Raw genomic sequence first — 15,040 nt, forward strand, 5'->3', positions numbered from 1 at the left:
ATTGAATCCTTTCTAAGAAAAGCTTATCTGTGTTCAGGTAATCTTCTTAGACCTGCTATTTCATTGGCTGATGTTGCTGCAGCTTCAACTTTTTGGTTGGAAACTTTAGCGCAACAAGTAACAGATCATGATTCTTATAATATTATTATTCTTCTTCAACATGCTAATAATTTTATCTGTGATGCCATTTTTGATATTATCAGAGTTGATGTCAGGTTTATGTCTCTAGCTATTTTAGCTAGAAGAGCTTTATGGCTTAAAACTTGGAATGCTGATATGTCTTCTAAATCGACTCTACTTTCCATTTCTTTCCAGGGTAACAAATTATTTGGTTCTCAGTTGGATTCTATTATCTCAACTGTTACTGGTGGGAAAGGAACTTTTTTACCACAGGATAAAAAATCTAAGGGTAAAAACAGGGCTAATAATCGTTTTCGTTCCTTTCGTTTCAACAAAGAACAAAAGCCTGATCCTTCATCCTCAGGAGCAGTTTCAGTTTGGAAACCATCTCCAGTCTGGAATAAATCTAAGCCTTCTAGAAAAGCAAAGCCAGCTTCTAAGTCCACATGAAGGTGCGGCCCTCATTCCAGCTCAGCTGGTAGGGGGCAGGTTACGTTTTTTCAAAGAAATTTGGTTCAATTCTGTTCACAATCTTTGGATTCAGAACATTGTTTCAGAAGGGTACAGAATTGGTTTCAAGATAAGACCTCCTGAAAAGAGATTTTTTCTTTCCCGTGTCCCAGTAAATCCAGTGAAAGCTCAAGCATTTCTGAAATGTGTTTCAGATCTAGAGTTGGCTGGAGTAATTATGCCAGTTCCAGTTCTGGAACAGGGGCTGGGGTTTTATTCGAATCTCTTCATTGTACCAAAGAAGGAGAATTCCTTCAGACCAGTAATGGATCTAAAAATATTGAATCGTTCTGTAAGGATACCAACGTTCAAAATGGTAACTGTAAGGACTATCTTGCCTTTTGTTCAGCAAGGGCATTATATGTCCACAATAGATTTACAGGATGCATATCTGCATATTCCGATTCATCCAGATCATTATCAGTTCCTGAGATTCTCTTTCCTGGACAAGCATTACCAGTTTGTGGCTCTGCCGTTTGGCCTAGCTACAGCTCCAAGAATTTTTACAAAGGTTCTCGGTGCCCTTCTGTCTGTAATCAGAGAACAGGGTATTGTGGTATTTCCTTATTTGGACGATATCTTGGTACTTGCTCAGTCTTCACATTTAGCAGAATCTCATACGAATCGACTTGTGTTGTTTCTTCAAGATCATGGTTGGAGGATCAATTTACCAAAAAGTTCATTGATTCCTCAGACAAGGGTAACCTTTCTGGGTTTCCAGATAGATTCAGTGTCCATGACTCTGTCTTTGACAGACAAGAGACGTCTAAAATTGATTTCAGCTTGTCGAAACCTTCAGTCACAATCATTCCCTTCGATAGCCTTATGCATGGAAATTCTAGGTCTTATGACTGCTGCATCGGACGCGATCCCCTTTGCTCGTTTTCACATGCGACCTCTTCAGCTCTGTATGCTGAATCAATGGTGCAGGGATTACACAAAGATATCTCAATTAATATCTTTAAAACCGATTGTACGACACTGTCTAACGTGGTGGACAGATCACCATCGTTTAATTCAGGGGGCTTCTTTTGTTCTTCCGACCTGGACTGTAATTTCAACAGATGCAAGTCTTACAGGGTGGGGATCTCTGACGGCACAAGGAGTTTGGGAATCTCAGGAGGTGAGATTACCGATCAATATTTTGGAACTCCGTGCAATTTTTAGAGCTCTTCAGTCTTGGCCTCTTCTGAAGAGAGAATCGTTCATTTGTTTTCAGACAGACAATGTCACAACTGTGGCATACATCAATCATCAAGGAGGGACTCACAGTCCTCTGGCTATGAAAGAAGTATCTCGAATTCTGGTTTGGGCGGAATCCAGCTCCTGTCTAATCTCTGCGGTTCATATCCCAGGTATAGACAATTGGGAAGCGGATTATCTCAGTCGCCAAACGTTGCATCCGGGCGAATGGTCTCTTCACCCAGAGGTATTTCTTCAGATTGTTCAAATGTGGGAACTTCCAGAAATAGATCTGATGGCGTCTCATCTAAACAAGAAACTTCCCAGGTATCTGTCCAGATCCCGGGATCCTCAGGCGGAGGCAGTGGATGCATTGTCACTTCCTTGGAAGTATCATCCTGCCTATATCTTTCCGCCTCTAGTTCTTCTTCCAAGAGTAATCTCCAAGATTCTGAAGGAATGCTCGTTTGTTCTGCTGGTAGCTCCGGCATGGCCTCACAGGTTTTGGTATGCGGATCTTGTCCGGATGGCCTCTTGCCATCTGTGGACTCTTCCGCTAAGACCAGACCTTCTGTCGCAAGGTCCTTTTTTCCATCAGGATCTCAAATCCTTAAATTTAAAGGTATGGAGATTGAACGCTTGATTCTTGGTCAAAGAGGTTTCTCTGACTCTGTGATTAATACTATGTTACAGGCTCGTAAATCTGTATCTAGAGAGATATATTATAGAGTCTGGAAGACTTATATTTCTTGGTGTCTTTCTCATCATTTTTCTTGGCATTCTTTTAGAATTCCGAGAATTTTACAGTTTCTTCAGGATGGTTTAGATAAAGGTTTATCCGCAAGTTCTTTGAAAGGACAAATCTCTGCTCTTTCTGTTCTTTTTCACAGAAAGATTGCTAATCTTCCTGATATTCATTGTTTTGTACAAGCTTTGGTTCTTATAAAACCTGTCATTAAGTCAATTTCTCCTCCTTGGAGTTTGAATTTGGTTCTGGGGGCTCTTCAAGCTCCTCCTTTTGAACCCATGCATTCATTGGACATTAAATTACTTTCTTGGAAAGTTTTGTTCCTTTTGGCGATCTCTTCTGCCAGAAGAGTCTCTGAATTATCTGCTCTTTCTTGTGAGTCTCCTTTTCTGATTTTTCATCAGGATAAGGCGGTGTTGCGAACTTCTTTTGAATTTTTACCTAAGGTTGTGAATTCCAACAACATTAGTAGAGAAATTGTGGTTCCCTCATTATGTCCTAATCCTAAGAATTCTAAGGATACATCGTTGCATTCTTTGGATGTTGTTTGTTATCTTTTCCGGTTCTAGAAAAGGCCAGAAAGCTTCTGCCATTTCTTTGGCATCTTGGTTGAAATCTTTAATTCATCATGCTTATGTCGAGTCGGGTAAAACTCCGCCTCAAAGGATTACAGCTCATTCTACTAGGTCAGTTTCTACTTCCTGGGCGTTTAGGAATGAAGCTTCGGTTGATCAGATTTGCAAAGCAGCAACTTGGTCCTCTTTGCATACTTTTACTAAATTCTACCATTTTGATGTATTTTCTTCTTCTGAAGCAGTTTTTGGTAGAAAAGTACTTCAGGCAGCGGTTTTAGTTTGAATCTTCTGTTTATGTTTTTCATTAAACTTTATTTTGGGTGTGGATTATTTTCAGCAGGAATTGGCTGTCTTTATTTTATCCCTCCCTCTCTAGTGACTCTTGCGTGGAAAGATCCACATCTTGGGTAGTCATTATCCCATACGTCACTAGCTCATGGACTCTTGCTAATTACATGAAAGAAAACATAATTTATGTAAGAACTTACCTGATAAATTAATTTCTTTCATATTAGCAAGAGTCCATGAGGCCCGCCCTTTTTTGTGGTGGTTATGATTTTTTTGTATAAAGCACAATTATTCCAATTCCTTATTTTATATGCTTTCGCAATTTTTTCTTATCACCCCACTACTTGGCTATTCGTTAAACTGATTTGTGGATGTGGTGAGGGGTGTATTTGTAGGCATTTTGAGGTTTGGGAAACTTTGCCCCTCCTGGTAGGAATGTATATCCCATACGTCACTAGCTCATGGACTCTTGCTAATATGAAAGAAATGAATTTATCAGGTAAGTTCTTACATAAATTATGTTTTCGTGCATTATTCCTGTCACTACAGCAGCGTGGTTCTGGTTCGAAGAACTAGAAAAGTCGCTCAGTAGAGAGACTCCGTATGAGGAGGTTATGGACAGGGTTCACGCGCTTAAGTTAGCTAATTCCTTTATTTTAGATGCCGCTTTGCAGTTAGCTAGATTAGCGGCGAAAAATTCTGAGTTTGCAATTGTGGCGCGCAGAGCGCTCTGGCTAAAGTCTTGGTCAGCGGATGTATCTTCCAAGACAAAATTGCTTAATATCCCTTTCAAGGGTAAAACTCTTTTTGGGCCAGAATTGAAAGAGATTATCTCAGACATCACTGGGGGTAAGGGCCACGCCCTCCCACAAGATAGGCCTTTCAAGGCCAAAAATAAGTCTAATTTTCGTTCCTTTCGCAATTTCAGGAACGGACCGGCCTCCAGCTCTGCAGCCTCTAGACAAGAGGGTAATGCTTCGCAAACCAAACCAGCTTGGAAACCGATGCAAGGCTGGAACAAGGGTAAGCAGGCCAAGAAACCTGCTGCTGCTAACAAGACAGCATGAAGGAGTAGCCCCCGATCCGGGACCGGATCTAGTAGGGGGCAGACTCTCTCTCTTCGCTCAGGCTTGGGCAAGAGATGTTCAGGATCCCTGGGCACTAGAAATAGTTTCTCAGGGTTATCTTCTGGAATTCAAGGAACTACCCCCAAGGGGAAGGTTCCACATGTCTCACTTATCCTCAAGCCAAATAAAGAGACAGGCATTCTTACATTGTGTAGAAGACCTGTTAAAAATGGGAGTGATACACCCAGTTCCAACCGTGGAACAAGGAATGGGGTTTTACTCAAATCTGTTTGTGGTTCCCAAAAAAGAGGGAACTTTCAGACCAATTCTGGATTTAAAGTTCCTAAACAAATTTCTCAGAGTGCCATCGTTCAAAATGGAAACCATTCGAACGATTTTACCTACAATCCAGGAGGGTCAATTTATGACTACCGTGGATCTAAAGGATGCGTATTATATATATACATATTCCTATCCACAAAGATCATCATCAGTTCCTAAGGTTCGCCTTTCTGGACAAACATTACCAGTTTGTGGCTCTCCCATTCAGGCTAGCCACTGCTCCAAGGATTTTCACAAAGGTACTCGGGTCCCTTCTAGCGGTTCTAAGACCAAGGGGCATTGCAGTGGCACCTTACTTGGACGACATTCTGATACAAGCGTCGTCTCTTTCAAAGGCAAAGGCTCACACAGACATCGTTCTGGCCTTTCTCAGATCTCACGGATGGAAAGTGAACATAGAAAAAAGTTCCCTGTCTCCGTCGACAAGAGTTCCTTTCTTGGGAACAATAATAGATTCTTTAGAAATGAAGATTTTCCTGACAGATGTCAGAAAGTCGAAACTTCTAAACGCTTGTCAAGTTCTTCACTCTGTTGCACGACCTTCCATAGCTCAGTGCATGGAAGTAGTAGGGTTGATGGTTGCAGCAATGGACATAGTTCCTTTTGCGCGAATTCATCTAAGACCATTACAACTGTGCATGCTGAAACAGTGGAATGGGGACTATACAGACTTGTCTCCAGTGATCAGAAGTCCAGAGACTCACTCCGTTGGTGGCTAACCCAGGATCACCTGTCCCAGGGAATGAGCTTCCGCAGACCAGAGTGGGTCATCGTCACGACCGACGCCAGTCTAGTGGGCTGGGGCGCGGTCTGGGACTCCCTGAAAGCTCAGGGGCTATGGTCTTGGGAAGAGTCTCTTCTCCCGATAAACATTCTGGAACTGAGAGCGATATTCAATACTCTCAGGGCTTGGCCTCAACTAGCAAAAGCCAGATTCATAAGATTCCAATCAGACAACATGACGACTGTTGCTTACATCAACCATCAGGGGGGAACAAGGAGTTCCCTGGCGATGAGAGAAGTGACCAAAATCATAAAATGGGCGGAGGATCACTCCTGCCACCTATCTGCGATCCACATCCCAGGAGTGGAAAACTGGGAGGCGGATTATCTGAGTCGTCAGACATTCCATCCGGGGGAGTGGGAACTCCACCCGGAGATATTTGCCCAGTTGACTCAATTATGGGGCATTCCAGACATGGATCTGATGGCGTCTCGTCAGAACTTCAAGGTTCCTTGCTACGGGTCCAGATCCAGGGATCCCAAGGCGTCTCTAGTGGATGCATTAGTAGCGCCTTGGACCTTCAACCTAGCTTATGTGTTTCAACCGTTTCCTCTCATTCCCAGGCTGGTAGCCAGGATCAAGCAGGAGAGGGCCTCGGTGATCTTGATAGCTCCTGCGTGGCCACGCAGGACTTGGTATGCAGACCTGGTGAATATGTCATCGGCTCCACCATGGAAGCTACCTTTGAGACAGGATCTTCTAGTACAGGGTCCATTCGAACATCCAAATCTAGTTTCCCTCCAGCTAACGGCTTGGAAATTGAACGCTTGATTTTATCTAAGCGTGGTTTTTCGGATTCTGTAATAGATACTCTGGTACAAGCCAGAAAACCTGTAACTAGAAAAATTTACCATAAAATATGGAAAATATATATCTGTTGGTGTGAATCCAAGGGATTCTCATGGAGTAAGATCAAAATTCCTAGGATCCTTTCCTTTCTCCAAGAAGGTTTGGATAAAGGATTATCAGCGAGTTCTCTAAAGGGACAGATTTCTGCTTTATCTGTCTTGTTACACAAACGACTGGCAGCTGTGCCTGATGTTCAAGCTTTTGTTCAGGCTTTGGTCAGGATCAAGCCTGTTTACAGACCTTTGACTCCTCCCTGGAGTCTGAATTTAGTTCTTTCAGTTCTTCAAGGGGTTCCGTTTGAACCTCTACATTCCATAGATATCAAGATGTTATCTTGGAAAGGTTCTGTTTTTGGTTGCTATTTCTTCTGCTAGAAGAGTTTCTGAGTTATCTGCTTTGCAGTGTAATCCGCCCTATCTGGTGTTCCATTCAGATAAGGTTGTTTTGCGTACTAAACCTGGTTTCCTTCCAAAGGTTGTTTCCAACAAGAATATTAACCAGGAAATAGTTGTGCCTTCTTTGTGTCCGAATCCAGTTTCAAAGAAGGAACGTTTGTTACACAATTTAGATGTAGTTCGTGCTTTAAAGTTCTATTTAGAAGCAACAAAGGATTTCAGACAAACGTCTTCTCTGTTTGTCGTTTATTCTGGCAAGAGGAGAGGTCAAAAAGCTACTGCTACCTCTCTTTCCTTTTGGCTGAAAAGCATCATCCGTTTGGCTTACGAGACTGCCGGATGGCAGCCTCCTGAACGCATCACAGCTCACTCTACTAGGGCTGTGGCTTCCACATGGGCCTTCAAGAACGAGGCTTCTGTTGATCAGATATGTAAGGCAGCGACTTGGTCTTCCCTGCACACTTTTGCCAAATTCTACAAATTTGATACTTTTGCTTCTTCAGAGGCTATTTTTGGGAGAAAGGTTTTGCAAGCCGTGGTGCCTTCTGTTTAGGTAACCTGATTGGCTCCCTCCCTTCATCCGTGTCCTAAAGCTTTGGTATTGGTTCCCACAAGTTATGGATGACGCCGTGGACCGGACACACCAATGTTGGAGAAAACAGAATTTATGCTTACCTGATAAATTACTTTCTCCAACGGTGTGTCCGGTCCACGGCCCGCCCTGGTTTTTTAATCAGGTTTGATGAATTTCTTTCTTTAACTACAGTCACCACGGCACCTTATGGTTTCTCCGGTTTTTTCTCCTGTCCGTCGGTCGAATGACTGGGGTGGGCGGAGCCTAGGAGGGACTATATGGACAGCTTTTGCTGTGCTCTTTGCCATTTCCTGTTGGGGAAGAGAATATTCCCTCAAGTTATGGATGACGCCGTGGACCGGACACACCGTTGGAGAAAGTAATTTATCAGGTAAGCATAAATTCTGTTTTTGTGTATTTCTGGGGTCTTTTTATTTCTTATGTATTACTGTTCTTTCCATTTGTTTTGAGTCCAGGCTCATCACTTTTTTTCTATGCCTCTATTCTTCCTATTGCCTGGCTATTTAGATACCTGCATGCCTGGGTTCTCTCCAATGCCTGTGTGCCTAGATTCCCTTCATGCCAATGTTCTTTTCATTCCTTCTATGTCTCAGCTTTTTTTATCAAGAAAACAATGTAATTGGTGCTTGGGTTTGTCATTCTGCAATGTGCCTTGTCTTGAGGTTCCTTTTAAATGTTTAAATGCCGTTTCTTAGAATTGTGCTATGATTGCATGGGCCATTGATTTTGTGGAACTACCTGACCTTTTTCTTTTTGATTCCATCATTTTCAGCTGCATAAGGATAGCTCTGAACATCCCCAGTCACCAGTATATACAGAGGGCAATGAGGACATATTGACTAAGTAAGCTTACTTTATTCAGCTTGTACTGAAAATGATGTAGCGGTGGACTTGTATGCTATTATTCTAGCGGCTTCCTGAAGTTTTAAAGTACACCTTTTCCTCTTTCTGTCTGTTTCCTTCATACTTTTATATCTCAGTCTCCCTCTATATGCAATGGGCAGAGGGTTGTGTAATGGCTCAGAATTGAGGGTTACTTTATATCCTTAATCATTTTAATAAGTATTTGATTTTGAATTTAACTAATTATTAATGCATCTGCAATTATTTTATATATATATATATATATATATATATATATATATATATATATATATATATATATACATACACACACAGGTGGTGAGAGTTAATGATCCATTACTCCTCATAATTTCTCTTCCTGGCCACTATGAGGAGGCAAAGATTCTTAAGCTAATCTTGTCTTTGCTTCTGTTGGAGGAAGGTGAAGAATGATGGTGCTTCTGATCTCCTGTGAGAGGGATTCTCGGACTGATTTGAGACTCATTCTCCTCAGAGAGCTGCTGTTAGACGGAGGGATGTATTGGAATTACGGTGTAGTAGCATAATTACTACCGTATTGAGTTAGTCATAAACCTTCCACAGGTGTCTCAGGGACTTGTCCTTAGCCTCCTCCTGTTGGGTCATCGGTATACTCCTATTCCATATACTCTGCTTTTATGTTTCGCACTGGTTTGGCTATCTACTTTATCCTGGTTAGATGTCCAGTAGTTGGGTGCCTATGGGTAAGTACATATTTTTATTTAGGTGCACTCATTTAGCCAGTTGGGCTATATAGTTTGTACTCTATTGTACTCTACAACCTGAGGATAATATTTAATATGTATTTGTTAATACCCCCGCATTAATTATGTCGGGATAGAGCATGTCGGCTCAGTGAGTTTGCACACGTCGGCTCATCTATGCATGTCAGTTTGCGTTTGTCGGCTAGTCGAGAGAGCGTGTGTCAGTTGTTGTTTTTTTACTTGTGTATGTTTTTTTTTTTTTTTTTTTGTGGTCACTTTAGTATATTTAAATCACATTGTTTACACACGTGTTCCATCTCTGTTTTAGTTTTCACTTATGGAATCTTCTGTGTCTCTCTGAAACTTCTTTAGAAGCTAATTCCTCTGAACACTTTACTACCAATGTAAAATGTGTTTACAGTAATCTTGATGATGTGTTGCCTCCAACTCAGCTGTGCAATCCTTGTTTAAATGTTATTATGCATTCTAATCAGACTAATGCCTTGCTTCTAAAGGTATCTGCCCTCCTATTGTTTGTTCCACACAGGGAAGTTCTACAGATTTTTCTCCAGTATTCAAGAATTTTGTACGCTCTACTGTATCCGTAATGCTGGCGGCTATGCCCTCTTCAAGTAAGTGTAAAAGATTAGTTCATGATCTACCCTCTAAGCCTGTATTACAGAATGTTTAGGATCCGGGTTCAGCTGATTCATCTTCTGAGGGTGAGATATTATCTGATGATCAGGAGTTTGTTTTGGATCATGATTCTGAGTCATCCTCTATTCTATTTAAAGGGACATTGAACCCAAATTTTTTCTTTTGTGATTTAGATAGAGCATGCAATTTTAAGCAACTTTCTAATTTAGTCCTATTATCAATTTTTCTTCGTTCTCTTTCTAGCTTTATTTGAAAAAGAAGGCATCTAATCTTTTTTTCTTGGTTCAGTACTCTGGACAGCACTTTTTTATTGGTGGATGAATTTAACTACCAATCAGCCAGGACAACCCAGGTTGTTCACCAAAAATGGGCCGGCATTTAAACTTACATTCTTGCATTTCAAATAAAGATACCAAGAGAATAAAGAAAATGTGATAATAGGAGTAAATTAGAAAGTTGCTTAAAATTTCATGCTCTATCTGAATCACGAAATTATTTTTTTGGGGTTCAGTGTCCCTTTAAGGTTGATCATATTCATTCTCGTTTAACAGAACTTTTATGTACTTTAGGTTTTCAAGATCCTTAAGTATCTGAGGACAAGTCTTTTAAACATTAAAACTACTGCTAAGTCATTTTCCTGTCTCTGAGAGAGTTTCTAAGGGTTAGTATAAGTCTGGCGGCCCTTTTAATCCTTCAGATAGGTTTAAGAAAATGTATCCTTTGCCAGCTTCTAAAGTTGAGCTTTGGGAAACAGTTCCTAAGGAGGATGGGGCTATATCTACCTTGGCTATGCTTACTACCATTCCTTTGTTCTTTTAAGGATCCTATGGATAGAAAATATATGAGGGCTTTTCAGCAAGCAGGTTTTCCTTTTAGAACAGTATTTAGCATTGCCTATTTGTTTGCGTCTTCTTCTGTTTGGTTAGAGAGTCCTTCTGAGCAGTTTTTGGATGATTCTGCTAGTGAAGGTTTTCTAGACCTTTTGGGTCTACTGATGTCTGACAATGCTTTCATTTGTGATGCAGTTTTTGTCAGAATTAAAGGAATAGTCTAGTCAAAATTAACCTTTCATGATTCAGATAGAGCAGGCAATTTTAAGCAACTTTCTAATTTAGTCCTATTATCAATTTTTTTCGTTCTCTTGATTTGATTTATTTGAAAAAGCAAGAATGTACGCATAGGAGCCGGCCCATTTTTGGTTCAGAACCTGGGTAGCACTTGCTGATTGGTGGCTACATTTAGCCACCATTTAGAAAGCGCTACCTAGGTTCTGAACCAAAAATGGGCCGGCTCCTAAGCTTACATTCAAATAAAGATACCAATAGAATGAAGAAAAATAATAATAGGACTAAATTAGAAAGTTGCTTAAAATTGCATGCTCTATCTGAATCATGAAAGTTTTATTTTGACTATTCCTTTAAGGTTAATTCCAAGAGTATGTCATTAGCAGTTATTTCTACAAGGAATTTGTAGTTCAAGTCCTAGTTAGCTGATATGGTTTCCAAATCCAGACTTTTGTCTTTCTTTTTAGGGAAAGATGTTTGGTACTGGGTTAGATTATATAATTTCTTCTGTGACAGGAGGCAGGGTGGATTTGATTTGCCAGATTGATTTAAGTCATGATTTAAATCACTAGTCAGTAAGACCAGTTTAAATCTATTTAAATCATGGTTTCATTTTTAGAATAATAACTTTCTAATGACACGGTGAGTCCACGGATCATCTAATTACTATTGGGAATATCACTCCTACCCAGCAGGAGGCGGCAAAGAGCACCACAGCAAAGCTGTTAAATATCACCTCCCTTCCCTCCAACCCCAGTCATTCTCTTTGTCTGCGTTAGTGTAAGGAAGTGGTAAAGTTAGGTGTTGATAAGAAGATTCTTCAAGCAAGATTTTATTATTTATCAAGCAGTGCAAGATTGTTCTGCTTTGTCCTAGGGTGTAGCCATAGTCCATATCAGTCTCTTCAGTAGAGCAGTGGTGGCTTTCAAGCAATGGGAACTTGTGGGGTACAATCCTCACTGCACCTCCCATGTATTTAATGCTGCCCTAACATTGAAAGCCTAAGTAAGATTACTCAGTATTTGTTTTTATCCACAGGTCCATGTGAGGGAGCTGACCTTCTCAAACCTAGTGAGCTGCCGTGCTGCCTGGCAGAAATCTAAAGGTAAGTGCTAACTTTATTTTTTTCTGGGACACATTGCAGAAAATAAAGGATGGCACTTTATAATAGATTGTGGGACAAGAGAATTCACCTATTACTTGTGGGATCGTTTTATTATGGGCAGCAATAGCAGGCACTGGGGACAAAGAGATATGGCTCAGAGGTGGTGTTTTATTCCCTGCGGCTTTGGTAATACTTTTAGACGATCAGGAGGTTATTGTAACGCCCACGATGGGCGGGGCTAGCTGAGGCGGCTTTTCTGTTGTGCGCCTTTTTTCTTTTTCATTTCCTGTGTTACAGAGCGGAGTTATAGCTGCGTCACAGACACTAGCTGAATTACGGTTACCGGTCTTCATTTGCATAAAGATAGCAGTTGAGTCCGGATTTTCTAGCAGGATAATCACTGTCAGGCAGGTAAGCACCTCAGCTAAGCTGAGGTGTAGAGGTTGTCCGGAGTGGTTTTTGTGCTACCTTATATTTTTATTGCTGAAAAAATAAAGCAGTTTCGTTTTAAAATTTAAAGCAACAGTAACATTTTTTTGAGGTGTATTTTCTAAATAAAAGATTACTTTTGCTTATTTATTTATCCTGTTTATTGGTGAATAAAGATGGACCAAGAGGCCCTGCAAGATGTTACATGTACTTTGTTTTAATGCTAATGTGGAACCACCAACCCCTTTCTGTTCCTCATGTATTGAGAGAACTTTACATTACAGGGATAGACTTTTTCCTTAGCCAACATTGTCTAAGGCGGATGCTGTTCAGTAGTCTTCTGACAATGTTCAAGATATGCCGCAGCTTTCTCCTCAAGCGTCCAAAAATTTAGCGTCCATACAGCCAGTGCCCTGCGCTTCCTCTATTACTCCTGGAGTTACCTTGCAAGACATCGCTTCCCTAATGTCTTCAGCGGTATCTGATGCATGGTCTGCTTTTCCCATGCTGCAGGGAAAGCGCAAGAGGAAATGTAAACAATCAGTTAAGGTTGCTGACACAGTAGTGGCTATTCCGAATGCCCTTTCCCAGAAATCTGAGGAGGAAGATACTCCGGTGGCATCTGAGCGTGAAATCTCAGACTCAGACAGTGTAATTCCTTTGGCTGATACTGAAGTTGTTTCTTTCAGGTTTAAGCTTGAACACCTCTGTTTGTTACTTAAGGAGGTTTTAGCTACCCTGGACGACTCTGACACTACTGTCGTAGTCAATCCTAAGAAGTCTAGTAAACTAAACAAGTATTTTGATATACCTTCCATGGTGGAGGTTTTTCCTGTACCAGATCGAGCTACAGAGATTATTGCTAGGGAATGGGAGAGAGCAGGTATCCCTTTTTCTCCGGCCCCTATATTTAAGAAGATGTTTCCTATAGCAGACTCTATCAAGGAGTCTTGGCAGACAGTACCCAAGGTGGAAGGGGCAATTTCTACCGCTAGCTAAGAGGACCACTATACCCATAGAAGATAGTTGTTTCTTCAAGGATCCTATGGACAAGAAATTAGAGGGGTTACTCAAGAAAATGTATGTACACCAAGGTTTACAATGGCAACCTGCAGTGTGTATTGCTACTGTCACTAGTGTAGCAGCATACTGGTTTGATGCGTTGTCTGATTTTATTCAGACAGACACTCCCCTCGAAGAGATCCAGGCCTTAAGTTGGCCAATGTCAGGGTGCCAGGAATCAGACTGAGACGAGAAGTGCAAAAATAATCACACCTTTTTTTAATAGCAAAAAATAATAAAAAGTCCACAAGTCAAATAACAAGCCAGGAGTCAAAACCAGAGCTGGTAGTCAGACGAGACGAGTCAGGAGCCAAAGCGAATAGTCAGACGAGCCGGAATCAGGAACAAGGAAAACAGCAGAGTCAGGAACAAGCCAGGGATCAGGAAGGACGTCAGGCAGCCAGGTAATACACAGGAAATCTCACAAACAGGTCTGAGACAACGCAAAGGTAAAGCATACTGAACAGAGGCCCTTTAAATAATAAGTGATGATATCACAGTTCTGAGACTGCATCCTGTCTCACATGGATGATGCACACCAGTCTGGCCATAAAAGGAAGTGCAGGAAATTAGCAGTATCCCCCACAATGCACCAAGTCAGGAAGAGAGGTGAGTAAAATGGCTGCCAGCAGCACATGGCAAACACAACAGGGAAAAAACCCTGACAGCCAATTCTTTTATTACGGATGCCTCCCTACAGGTTATTAAACTAGGAGCAAACATTTCTGGTTTTGCTCTATTGGCTCGCAGAGCCTTATGGTTGAAGTCCTGGTCTGTGAATGTGTCATCTAAGTCTAAACTTTTGGCAATCCCTTACAAGGGAAAGACCTTGTTTGGGCCGGGTTTGGCTGAGATTATTTCCGACATTACGGGAGGAAAAGGTAATTTCCTCCCTCAGGATAAGAGGAATAAGCAGAAGGGACGTCAGATTAATTTTCGTTCCTTTCGAAACTTCAAGGGTAAGCCTTCATCTCCCTCTACAAAACAAGAACAGTCCAAGCCTTCCTGGAGGTCCAACCAGTTGTGGAACAAGGGAAAGCAAGCTAAGAAGCCAGCCAGTGACTCAAAGTTAGCATGAAGGATCTGCCCCCCATCCGGTACCGGATCTTGTGGGGGGCAGACTATCCTTCTTCGCTCAGGCTTGGGTTCGGGCTGTTCAGGATCCCTGTGCGGTGGACATCGTGTCCCAGGGATACAATCTAGAGTTCAAAACTGTCCCCCCCCCTCAGGGGCAGGTTTCTTCTCTCAAGATTATCTGTAGACCAGATAAAGAGAGGCGTTCTTATACTGTGTTCAAGATCTTTCCGACCTGGGGGTGATAGTGCCTGTTCCAATGCAGGATCAGGGTCTGGGATTTTACTCCAATCTGTTCTTGGTTCCCAAAAAAGAGGGAACCTTCAGACCAATATTAGATCTCAAAAGTCTAAACAAATTCCTCAGAGTGCCGTCCTTCAAGATGGAAACTATTTGTTCCATTCTTCCCTTCGTTCAAGAGGGCCAATTTATGACAACGGTAGATTTAAAGGACGCAGGGACCATCATAAGTTCCTGAGGTTTGCATTTCTAGACCAACACTTCCAGTTTGTGACTCTTCCATTTGGCCTTGCCACAGCTCCCAGAATTTTCTCAAAGGTTCTGGGATTCCTGTTGGCAGTGCTCCGATTGCGGGGCATTGCAGTGGC

At 41.6% G+C, this 15,040-nt stretch overlaps 1 protein-coding gene across 1 annotated transcript in view; it reads left to right on the top strand.

The window, feature by feature from the left end:
- Positions 1-15,040, top strand: part of LOC128653403 (centrosomal protein of 164 kDa-like) — a 262,023-nt gene that overhangs the window by 112,116 nt on the left and 134,867 nt on the right. Inside the window, exon 26 of the mRNA XM_053706655.1 lies at positions 8,228-8,298. Within this exon, the coding sequence (XP_053562630.1) occupies positions 8,228-8,298 (71 nt within the window). The remainder of the gene's footprint in view (positions 1-8,227; positions 8,299-15,040) is intronic.

The sequence above is a fragment of the Bombina bombina genome, chromosome 3 (assembly GCF_027579735.1).
Source record: "Bombina bombina isolate aBomBom1 chromosome 3, aBomBom1.pri, whole genome shotgun sequence".
Taxonomy (NCBI): Eukaryota; Metazoa; Chordata; class Amphibia; order Anura; family Bombinatoridae; genus Bombina; species Bombina bombina.